The following is a 13121-nucleotide window of genomic DNA, read 5'->3' as shown; positions in this document are numbered from 1 at the left end:
TTTGAACGCACTAATCTCGGGAACTACTGGTCCGATTTGAAAAATTCTTTCAGTGTTAGATAGCCCATTTATCGAGGAAGGCTATAGGCTATATATCATCACCCTACGACCAATAGGAGCAGAGTACCAGTGAAAAATGTTACAAAAACGGGGAAAATTATGATTCTCTTATGTGGCGCAAGGGAAGTTGCGCGGGTCAGCTAGTTAATATATAAAATTTAAAAAAGTGTTTTGATATTATTAATTGCATTTATTTACTCAGAAATGTTCAGTTTATTACAATTATTGTTATGAGTGATATTATAATAAATATATTACAATGAAAGAACCTACTCGAAACTCCTTTAAGTACCTATTCATTTCTTAGTTTAATTTAGTTGTTTCTCTTGGCCTCTTAATAAACGAAATGTGGTTATTTACGCTGGCACTCAAACTGTTTCTTAAGTCTAATGTCGTTTATGAATCGTCTAGAATATATTTATTTTATATACTGACGCAAATTCACTATATTAATATCGTAAGTACTAGGTATTTGTATTATCGAAGTCTTCCGACTTTCATTACTAATATTGATTGAAACGAACCAGTCATTTGAAACTAACACTAAAATATTAACCCGAAGGTCTGTGCTTGCGTCATCAGTGGCCGCCAACATTGGGTCAACCCTCCAACGGCGCGGGACCAAAATAGCCCTTTGATTTGTCACTCTGTCAATCAATGTGGATAGCATGCGTATTACAAATACATTACGTAGACTAACATCACATCGGTGTACGACCTTCCTGTTTACTTTTAGAACAGGAACTATTTTTACTGCAGATTAATCAAACGGCGTCATTTCGCGCAGTAAATAAATTCTGTAAAAATTTTTTTTTGCTAATTTGTCAACCCGTATTTTGACTACCGCAATGACTTCAAAGGACTTTGCATTAAAGTTGTAATTTATAAGTAATTCAAGTCTTTGAATCACTTTTAACTTGTAGAGGGTTAAGAACTTCAAAGAACGGCCTTAAATATTTCATTTAACCACTTCACGGTTGTGACAAAAAAATCGATTTCAAGAAAAACATATTTGTTTTGTCCCGAATGGGATCGTAAACTGTTTGAAAACATCCCAATATGTGACACGTAAGGTCAAGAGCAAGTGTCCAAGGTCACTTTAAAGCCTTCAATTTCCGACACTTACGCAATTATATCTTGTGTTTTATTGAAACGCCAACTAAAATTTTCCGTACCCTTTATTTTCGTACTTCCGTAAATAAGGGCTGACAAAAACTACTACCAAATATTTGGCCGAGACTTTGAACCCAAACAATGTCAACTGCCTCCTTGAAGTAAGGCGTAGTGAGTGTAAATATTCGAAAAGTTGACTTCATGAGTTATGTATGCTATATATGACTTTTAAAGTTCAAGTGTATGCTAGGATAAGACTGAATCACTAAGTTAACCCCATCATAAGTGTAAAAAAGCGACAAAAACGGGGTAGTAATGTTACCTTCACATAAAAGCAAGCGCATATGAAAATCAAAATGAATTCGAAAGCAAATATGTCATGGTTGCTTTTTATTCATAACGGTTTTCTGCTTACATTTGCTTCCTAAACAGTATCAATGCAGATGCCTTGGATAATCTCAGGTCAAGGCTTACATACAAGGTTTAAAGTACTACGGTCTACACACCCACTTCGTAGGCCACTGCGTCACTATTGATCCGTCTGCACCAATGTCTGATCCTTCATATTATAAATAGTAAGTACTTATTATTCGAAACACGTGAACGATACACTCGATTTGTTCTGTACCGTTCATGGTAAGTTTATGGCTTGCTGAAGAATTATTTACTACGCAATAATAATGTAGAGTTCAATCGTTTTGGATGAATCATTATATTTATTAACTACACATGCAAAATAACGACTTATTAGCAACTCCTGTCATTGGATAGAACATTTTTATATTCATTTTCTGTTTCTGGATTCGATAGTGTATGCAAAAATACTGTTTAAACACAAATGTTAATGTTTTGTTAGTACAAGATGTATGCCCCGAAAATTTTCTTTCATCGCTGTCCAAAATCAACAAGATCTAATTTGCAATGTTTGATGTAGACTAGGTTTATTCATTATTTTGTCATTTCTCGAAATTCGTATGCGCCATTTCATTCAATGAGGACAACGATATATCAACTAATAAAAGGAGACAGGTCTCTCTTGAAAAAGTGTTTGAGTGAAAAATTGGACCAAATCTAAGCAGTGTTCAAATATATTTTATCTACTAAACACGTGAAGATTTATCTTTGAGGTGTCACAATTAATTAAGCAACAAAGGCTTACGAAATTCTTAGAAAACCCTCAAGCCCGCATTAAAACGTCACTTTTCATTGTTGAAAAGCAGACAAATCTTCGGGCATACAAATTCCAATGTTACGACGAAAATTGCGCAGTCAAAACTGTAGTCGAGAAAAATCGTGTGCTATTTTAAATTTTCATCTTATCTTTGAAATGTTAAGGACTATATTTGTTTGTTTTTAAACACGTTCAATGACATGACGAAGGTGCGTTGCGTCTAATTGCGTCTTATCACGCGACAGACGTTGTGACACTGTAGTGACTGCGCCCACGCCGCCGACGGGTTAATACGTCACACCGTCTTTTGACACCCGTATTACAGAGTCCATTGTGAAAATTCATTTTCTTTACATCTTACCCTAGATTTAAAATAGCTTTAAAGTGTAGACACAATGAGAACATTTTTACGTAGGAAAATAGCTGAAAAAATGAGCGTAATAATCAAGTATTTCAGATGTTTGTTCGCATAACAATGTTGTAAGAAAAATGTCAGTAATTAATTTGTTACATAATAATATATTATGCAACTCACGTAATAACATCACGGAACATGTCAGCGTCGAAGGTACAAAGGTATCATTAGAATGCAGAACTTGTAATAAATAAATAGCATTGTCGTTGGTCACACCGGAGGGATGTGCTAGTACTAGAAACCTCGGAGATTACGTAAAACGTAAGACAAATTCCCCATCACGTGCCTCTTTTTAGATAATAGATAGATATAAGGCAAGAGTAGCGCATGATCTCATAAAGGAAATGTTCTAATAGATAATTTACAAGTGGTTATCTAAAAATACAGTCGCCGTACTTCAAATTATTTTATCTACTCCAATTTCACTCCGGGATTCCCATGAATTACAAAGCATGCTTACTCATGCAATCACGTTTTCAATAATATTAGATCGTGTTATCAGGAATCGTTAGTGAAAAGTTTCTAAAAATATCTCTTGCACCATATTTGTAACAGCGCAGTACCTTTACTGAATCAAGGAAAAAAACAAGCTATTTTCCCAACATTTCTATGAAAAATAAACAAACAAACATATTACGATACAAAACAATCTTATCATTCACAATCGTGGAAAAAAATCAAGTCGTTACATTAATATTTATGATAAAACAAAACAGATTTTGTGTACAATCTAATCAGTGAATGATAAATAAATACCAAGTTCATTGCTTTATCAATTTGTGGCCCTGACCTTGACACGGTAATGATGAATACAATTTAATACAGACCAACTACCTTCAGGTACTTGGGACATCCCCGAAGGTAAGTGGTAATGGTCCCAGGTTATTGCCCATGTATTTAATTGACCTTCAGAAACGTGACATTTTGGCAGGTGAAGAGACTAATTAAATTTATTATAAGACTAAAAAACACAAAGAATTCAATGAAGGACATCGTAAAATCTAGTAAATAATCGATAATTCTTGAAGCAACAATGAAGGTCGGTGCAAAAGAATTAAATGTAATAGACGGCCTTTACATTAACACAATTGTTTCAAAGTGTATGTACATTTTGTGCGCTGTTTCTGATGTAATTCAGCCATTCGGTTTGCGTCTTTCTTTTCATTTGTCGCAAACCGATTAAATTGACGTGACCGAACCATTCAAAGCTAAATGATTTGTAACGGAATGATGACGCAACGAAATGCAAAATATGAAAAAGTAAACGTCAATTTTAAGACGAAGAAATAATTGAAAAATACGAGAAGTAAATGAACAAGAAAGGAATAATACACAAAGTAATTATTTCAAAGAAAGAGCTGCCTTTTCTAAGTAAACTGAGACATTTGTCTCAAGTAATACAAAGCATGTTGTAATCTCATAACGTATATCGATAGCGATACTAATTCAAATAGACATATTACCATAATGACGTCAATCTTCTGTAGTATTTAGTTACGGTGACCATTAAACTTCCAGCCGCCGAACACGCATTTAGAACAATTGCTAATTGTAGAATTAGTTTCAGCGTTTCCAGAGAATTGTCTGCTATTGAATTATCTCGAGAACAAAACGTTTTTAGAATATTATATGAAATACAATAACCCCACGTACAATTGTCTCATATTGATCTTGAAACAGAAGTTTATTGAATCTTTGTTATTCGTTATTTTTACATATGGATGTGAACCCATAAAATCGGACGATAAACAATATCATCAAAATCTACCGGATTCAAGCCATATTAATATCTCATTTGATTTCTAATTTATTACCAACGCTCACGATTGATTCGCAATTTATCACTTTTATCTAAATAAATATAATAAAGTCGCACACGAACTTTTGCAATCGTACTTTTACGCAATAAATACAATATTCAATACGTCTGCGGAAATCGTGAACAGATAAATAGATCTTTGTTGTTCCAAGAGATCAATGCATCATTATACAGGAGCAATAGAATAACGGGCGTAATTAATGTAAATTTATTACTTATTTGTATTGTAATTACTGACGTCACCGATAAGGACACACACCTGCGCAATAAGAGTGAACACAAGAGTAGTCACGAGAAACGCAAGAGTCACGCCCCCAAACATTTTCAGTTATAAATAACGCAGTGTTCATCGCTGTCTTTCTTCCTGGTCAGCTGACAGCAACCTTGGAGAGCGGCGTCGTACTACAAACATCAGATTATAAACGAAGATAGTAGAATGAGGTTGCGCAACACGAGAATTTAGTTCGAGGTACAAGATGATTACACAGTTTAGTTGCTCTAATGCGTTGGCGGTCAACTGGTAATTCTGCTTCAATTACAGCGAATCGGGACCGTAAATACCACGCAAATTTAAACAAACTTCTGGAATTATATTGACATAATTGTTTATGATTATGACTATGTTTGTTTGAATCATTATCAGTAACGTTTCCTCCGAGAAATACGTGCAGATCAGTATTAAATTTGGGAATATTTTAAAGATTTTTTCAGTGTCTCTGTGAGTAACAAAGTCCACAACAATCAATCACGTTTTAGCACAAGAGTAGGTTGTAATCCTTAAATTATGCGCACGTACTAATAATAGTCCTATCTCACAACCTTCAATCAAAACGATAAGAGGTGATTCATCTCTCAATGTCACGCAAAAACCAAATAGATCCACCTACATGCGTATTACGTAACTTCCTGAAAAACAATCGTACCAAAAAAGGTACAAAAAATTAGCTCATGACTGGTCTACAGCTTGGCAATGAACTGCTCCCGGAATGAGGGCCGAATTAAGCTTTGAACCACGGTAGCAAAGAACAGGTATAGAAACATACCTTCAACAACAGACGTTCAGGGACTTTTTGTTAGGTTTCGTCACTAAGTACCTTCAGCGTTAAAACAAATACAATTCTCTGTTCTCTAAAAATACAAAGCCAAAATAGCACACCTCAAATACGTCATCACTTGACGTGAGAAAGTACTAGTTTATTTCTGATATCAAACATTTTGACGCAATAGATGTAGCGGGAATACACATTGCATTCTATTTCTATCACGACAATTGAAATTGTGCATCGGTGCGGTTGGCGTGGGACGCCTAAAAGTACTATAAACTTGTTATTTCAGAATCTACTTACGCAAGATTGTTTTGAGGAAATCAATGTAGTATAGGAAATAACTTCCTTATTGATGACTGCACCTGTAGGCTGCACGTAAATTATATCTACGTGTTGTTTTCTCATGAATAGAATTACGACAGTTTAATTATAACATAGTTTACGATGTCTTCTGTTTACATCCTTATTATAATCGCACAAGCGGAAGCAACATTGATAACAACCTGATTTCGCTTTCACAAATTGCAAGTATTCTTTATCTTTTGCTCGGATTTCATCTAATATGCTCTGCAAATTAATTTTAATCTAAAGTGTGATATTGCTTTGCTTAGCTTTTATAATTATAAGATCGGATATATGTAATTAAAACACCAATATCACACTTTCATCATTAGATTTATGATGTTTTCGAACGCCCAGTATCCTTTTAGAAACTACTTTGGCAAATTTAACCCGCTTTAATGGTTAAACGTGGTCCATTGACAGTAGTAAACAGCGGGACATCTATTTCCTGAATCAGAATTATTACGTTTGGCAAACGACTGACCTGACATTTGGTAACAGACGGTCGTTTTATGACTCAAACACGAACACATTAAACCGCTTTGGTTTGTCGTAACCTGTTGTAAAGCTAGAAATATAAAATCATTTCTTATTCCAAAGGACGTCAGAGATTGGCTTCTACTGTATGAAGGACTAAACGTTCCTATTGTGTGACTAATATAAATTAGCGCATACTTAATCTCTGAAACGTGGAACATGGTTACCCAAAAACTCGAGCAAAACGGGATCTATGATCAGCTTATGCGTCTCACATAATCATAATAATATTATTTACTATTATACGGCGATTAACGTAAAATATGCTTTTTAACTTGTTTTACTTGATATTTCGGCACAGGTAGCACTAGCCTTAATCGATTCGTATTCAAGAAATTTCGTAATAAGTATTATGTGTTAGGACGCCCCCTTCCGGTATTTATTCTCCACACGTGATTTCTTTTCGCAACGGTATCTCGTCATAATTCAGATGTCATACATTTTAATAGTATACTTTGTCCTAAAATGTTTTTCAACTCCATAATAATGAACACGTGAGCGTCTAGTCGGCGCCCAGTGTTTTAGACTCGTGCGAAGACGTGGAATGACTGATTGTATAACATTAAACATCTGTTTCTCTAATATTGGTTACATGAGAAAACGTGATAGAATATATTCAGCTTTAGGTAAGTTTGTAGAACAAGCTTTCATATCTATAGGTGGTCGACGTTTGAGATTGTATGTGTGGTTTTTGTATCTGTGTGCGGTCTTCCTAAAAATGTTTTAAAGTATTTTTATTGCTGTTTTTTAACATTTTTAATGCTAAAATTCTACAACTAAAGTGGGTTTTTCCCGTAGGTAGGTAACCTACCCAAAATTATGTCTACATATTTGGAAGGTTATCTATACGATCATAAAGTATACTTAATACACGAACAGGGCTATACCCTCAAATTTCGTGACATTTATAAATTAGCGAACACGAACGTGTAGTATATTTTAACAAAAGCATCGAAATTGTTTAGTTTACATATTCAGGTCAGTGGGTCGGTTTCGGTTGTCAATGCAAGGACAAGTAATACACCATACAAATATGAAGCAAAATTATCGTTACAGTAAAAAAGAAATCACGAATCATAATTGAACCTTATTGCACCCGCAGAAGGTGCATTAAGTGCCCTAGAAAACGAAAAATGATAGGTTTTCATTGAAAGACGTCATGCGTCTGGGAAAACGATTCCTTGAACCAATTTAAAATGATTTCATCACGAAACAACATTAATTCGTAGACATACAAATGCATATAGTCAAACTAACAGTTGGAACCGATGATTTGTAAAAACATAATAGGTAGTATTTATAAACATAACAAAAACAAATAAATAAATAATCTTCTAACAACTTCAACGGTTTTTTTTTCTTCTGATGAGTAACCGTTGATCACAAGTCACGACGCGACGTCTGCAGCTGATTGTCATCTTTTTTTGGAACACAAAACTAATGCCAATTAAGTTATTAGCATACACACGTATACCATAAGAAACGTAGTTTCCGCAAACCGTGTAGTGTTTAGTAGTAAAAACAAAAACGCGACTTGAATTTAAAATGACTTCTATTGAAATTGCGTATTAGACTTTGGAATGCATTTGGTATAATGTAAGAGGATTTTGAAGACAATAAATTCAATGACAATAGGATTGATGCACAATTTATAATAACACACACAAATTAACGCCATTTTTTCATGAATGCAGGCAAAAAAAAAGTAAATCGCGGCTTGACCCTTGCAAATTTATTTATTTCGATCGTATTACTAAACACATACAGTAAATGACGTGTTTGACAGTGAATTGAAATATTATTAATTGAGATGAAATAAATACTCCTGTTTTTACAATCAATATCCAATCAGCCTTCAAGTTAGTCAACTGATTTCCCTTCCATTAGTTTTAAGTTACATTATAACGGAACTTGATTTAAAATTGATATAAATAGACTTGCATGGACAAATTGAAAGTCATGTTATAAATGCAGACTTTGAAATTACATAAGGTACACTTATCTAATATAATTCATGGTCAATATAATTCACGAAAGACACTTTAAATTATGTAAACTACTCTGGCCTCTTAGATAAGATATAAGCCTTATCTGACAGTTGAAGTTTTTACTATTTATAACAATGACAAATCTATTAGTAATAGAAATAAAAATTTTCCTTTCAACAAATTTTCCGCAGATACCACTAAAAGAGCTGTGATAGCCGAGTAGTTTAAGTTGGTTTCTCCCACGTCAGTGGTTGCAGGTTGGAACCCGAGACAAACACTAATGCCTTTTGGAAGTAATGTGTCTCTTAAAAATATGTAATTATCGCTTGTTCTAACGGTGAAGGAAAACGTGCAACTTTGCAAGCCTGAGAGTTCCTTAGAACAGTTCTTAAAGATATGCAAAGTCCCTAATCCACACTTGGCCTGCGCGGTGTGGTGAACTCAAGGCCTAACCCGTCCCTGATTACGGGAGACCCTTGCCCAGCAGTGGGAAATTAATGGGTTGAATTCCTTTATTTATTACATAACACTAGATGTACTACGAATAATATGGAAAAGCCAAATCCTTTTATCATAATAATATGTATTATGTAGTCGATAGTAAATAATGTTCATAACATATCGTAGAAGTTACCTAATTCCCTGATTTTGTTATTGTTATTATCTGTTGCGGTTGTAAATCCTAAGATAACGTTTACTAAAAATTCAGTAGCAAAATTCTTCGCTGGAACACTGCGTAGAAACTCGTCAGATCTTTTTTCGTCTGCGAAAATAATCAAACCGAGTTTAATTGTTCACTTGATATTCTCTGGACAGTTTCAACGTCAAAATGTACTGCGCGTCTTGTAAAAATTAAAAATAGTCTTATTGAAAACACATTTAGTTCTTTCCGCAGAATTGTTGTAGTGGAAGGTGTTGTTTGTGTTGATTTTCGTTTTTCCTGTTTTCTGTTTACATTTTTGTACACAGAATCTAATTTATCAGTTTCGCGAAAAACAATGCATTATTGATTGCTCCGACCCTATTTTTAACAACCATCGAATGTTTACAAACAAAAAACATTATAAATATTCTTTTACAATTCTGCATTTTGTTATGGTAATGTGTCCAGTCTATTGTTTGTTGGTTCCGCATTTTCTCAAGGCGCTAACAAAGCTAGTGACCATGGTTTCAACTACGTATTTTGTTCTATGTAATAAACCAGAAGACATTACATACGCGTTGTTTTGATTTCTGTTGTCAAACAAATATTAAAATCTCAAAACGATAGCAGAGAAATTTCTACAAAAACTTTCATTTCTTTTTATAATAGACACAGCCTGGTTGGTTTATTGATGACTTGTATTTAATTGCATGTTTCAGCTTATTCATCGTTTAACTTTCCTTTGCCTCCACAAAGCCAATAAGTGGCCTATTAAAAGTATGAGAATCTACGTCTATCTAAATGAATAGCTCATGTGACTGGCAATGTGACTTTTGTATTGTTCTCATTCAAAAGTGCAGCATAAATTAGTTCCAGCAATTATACATGTGAAACGTAAGATTGCAATGGCCATTGAGCATGTCAAACATCGTGACTAGAAATACAAACAAATGTGAGAAATATTCTCCATGGAATACATTTATTCTTGCTTTTTCTTTACCGTGAATTTTATTATAAATATCTCTATCATGTATAGACCGCATGCAAAGACTTATAATGAGGCAATTTAGAATACCATTAAAATTAATTGTGCGATTATCGTAATTTATGTCAGCAATTTTTTTTGCTTACTATTTTTCGATCTCAAATCTGCGGCGTCATGTTGCCACCTTCGAGATACCTACGTTTATCAACGTTTTACCGTAAACGAGAACAATATTTGGTATAAGAGATCGTAACAATGCAAAACAAGACACGTGATACTGAACAGTATAAACAAATTTTGACAAATATGTTACTCGTAAAGTGCATCAACAGACAGACCGTACGTAAGACGTTTAACGTACACTCTTGAAAACTCTAAGACCTTATTTTAAGAAACCCTCTGTTCTTTGTACATATACCTACTTGGATGCACAATAATTACCTTTGTCTCAACTGTCACGAAGGTTGGATCGCGGCCAACAACTGTATCTTACTTCCCCTCACTATATCTCCGTTCAATCTCTGATATTTTACTCCGGTGATTGTTTACGGAAATAACATCAATGGATTACTAATAGAACACCAAATGCACCAGGATGAGGAAAACATTTTAACGAATAACTTTACTGCTTGAGAAGTAATAAGGTGGTCGTGTACAGAATTTAATAACCATATCAATGGTGATAATTGGTGAAATGCCAAAATGTCTGGGAATTTTAACGAGTATAACGTAAATTTACTCGCTGCACTCACTTGACATGAGCTCGAAAAATATCGTTTGACATTCTACAATCAACATGAAACAGTTTCGAAAGATTGACCCTTGGACCGTTGTGGGAGCACTAAGTTTAATGACACGATATATTAACTGAAGTAGAGCTGTTTACTGAGACCTATTTACATTCTACAAGTGAAACGGAACAATAATGCGATATCGGCGTAACAAATTTCAATTAACAAGGCTAGTTGTGTCTGATTTTCAGCTACAAGTTTAGTTTATAGCCGAATACCGGGCAAATTTGCACAAATTGGCGGCAATTTCAAATTCCGCTACAAGTAAATTGTGTAAATGAACATTTAATGGAATAAACTATACTTTGTAGGAACTATGCTATAGTACCGAATGCTGACACCAATTACTGTTATGAGCGTTAATTGAAACGCATGCTGGCACAATAAGGTCACTGAGAACTGTTCCTTTATCATGTATCGAAACTATTTGTTCTATCAAGTACTGCGCTTTGCCCTTTGATTCATTATGATCGATTTGGTATTGAACTGAGCATCAATCGTTTTTAACAAAGATCAAATGTCTACTGCATCTTTCATTTAATATTTTACAACTGATTTCAATTTGTAATGTGGATCATTCTGGGCTAGTACGTAATCAAAGGTTTCAATTTCATGATTTTCTACATTGAGTTCAATTATTACTATAATTTACTCTCGTATATAATTTCATTTGTTTATCAATCTACTGAGCATTTGTACAAGATTGAATATCAATAAAAACAAACATATCAAAGAATTCATTAGCGTAATGTAAACCTTCAATTCACTTCAAGTCCTCATACTCTTTGATCCAGAATATGATTGATCAAGAATGATAATGCAGTACATATAAAGTAAATCAAAACAGCTTTGATCAAGCATTCATGAAATGTTTATTTACTAGGAAGTCTAGTCTAAACATTGCAGAAATGATTGACACTTTGAGTTACATGCGAGCTGTAAATATGACGGAAGACATTAGAAAAATGTTCAAGTTGTTCAACAAATAAATATTAATTAAAACTGCATTATTAATTCCTTTTGTTACGTTCATTTTAACTTGACATTTCAAAGTAATTATCTGCTGAATATCATTTTTGTACGATGTGTTCTGGGGTGCGAAGGTCGGTAACGTTAACCTGATTTCTACTACCAGTTACATCCAGATCGTCATAAATTATAAATCACGTATCATCTTATTTATCGCCAACCCCGGATGTGATACTCATAAATTCTTCACCTCTGTGTGAAATACGAGTGACAATGTTACGAAACAATGGTTATATAACCTTCTGCTATTCCTGTAGTACTCAAAACTAGTTTTTTTCATCCTCACCTTAAATTTTGTGTCCATTGCTAACATTGTTGGTTGTGTATGATCATATTTCTGTACATACAGAGCAATGGAAGTGTACTTTCAGAACAATGCCAGTTCACAACGCTCGAGAGAATGTGGCCTCATAAGAATAGATGTTTATTTTGGATTTCGCGCCTCGTGGCAATGGTTTATCCAAAACATCCTATTTGAGCTGGTATATTATGATGTCGTGCTGTCAATCAGTTGAGATGCTAATAGAAGTGATTGAGCGCAAAACTCGATAGAAATTGATTAAAATAAATGATGTTTCTGACTCTACCAATAACGATTTTTGCGCATCAAGATTGCATCAGAAGCTTTACGTAACCTCTTCAGATATTGAGTATTTACAACCTAATATTAAATATCATACCCTGATCGGAATGTTGTTTTAATAAGATTTTACCATCACCGGACGCACAAAACAAAATGTCTATGAGTAAAATAAATAAAAGTGATATGTACTTACCAACATGTGATAGGCTCGTGAGATCTGATTCTGAAATAGAAAAAAACAAAATGCGTGAAAATATGTAAAAATGAGAATGGGTGCACAAACTTAACAAAATGGGATTAAATGTGACAACAGTGAACTCGTGATCAATAACAAACATTTAAAACTAAACACACATTAAACAAACACATTAAAACATTTGATGATAATATAAATGTAAATTGATAAAAAATTTAACATTAACAAAACACAAAACCAATTCGTCGATATCAAGAAAACTGACAGTTTAAAATGTTCCTAATAATTGGTTCCAGCTACACCCGCTAGAGGCGCTGATTGGGGTTTCATAAAAAATATATCGATAGGTAAACGATTGCCAATTCGATAGTAGTAAGTAATCGCCCATGAGTTGAGGATATTC

The 13121-nt window shown here is 34.0% G+C and overlaps 1 protein-coding gene across 3 annotated transcripts in view; it reads right to left on the bottom strand.

Moving 5' to 3' along the window:
* LOC142973724 (uncharacterized) overlaps positions 1–13121 on the bottom strand; it is a 242803-nt gene that overhangs the window by 69621 nt on the left and 160061 nt on the right. For 2 of the 3 annotated variants that reach the window (XM_076115699.1, XM_076115701.1), the window contains one exon: positions 12716–12745. The exons of the other annotated variant lie outside the window; for it this stretch is intronic. In XM_076115699.1, coding sequence (XP_075971814.1) covers positions 12716–12745 — 30 coding nt within the window. The remainder of the gene's footprint in view (positions 1–12715; positions 12746–13121) is intronic. 3 annotated transcript variants of the gene reach the window in all.

This window comes from Anticarsia gemmatalis, chromosome 6 (assembly GCF_050436995.1).
Source record: "Anticarsia gemmatalis isolate Benzon Research Colony breed Stoneville strain chromosome 6, ilAntGemm2 primary, whole genome shotgun sequence".
NCBI classification, from domain to species: Eukaryota; Metazoa; Arthropoda; class Insecta; order Lepidoptera; family Erebidae; genus Anticarsia; species Anticarsia gemmatalis.
The sequence above is the reverse complement of the archived record's forward strand: the minus strand, read 5'-3'. Positions and strand labels throughout refer to the sequence as shown.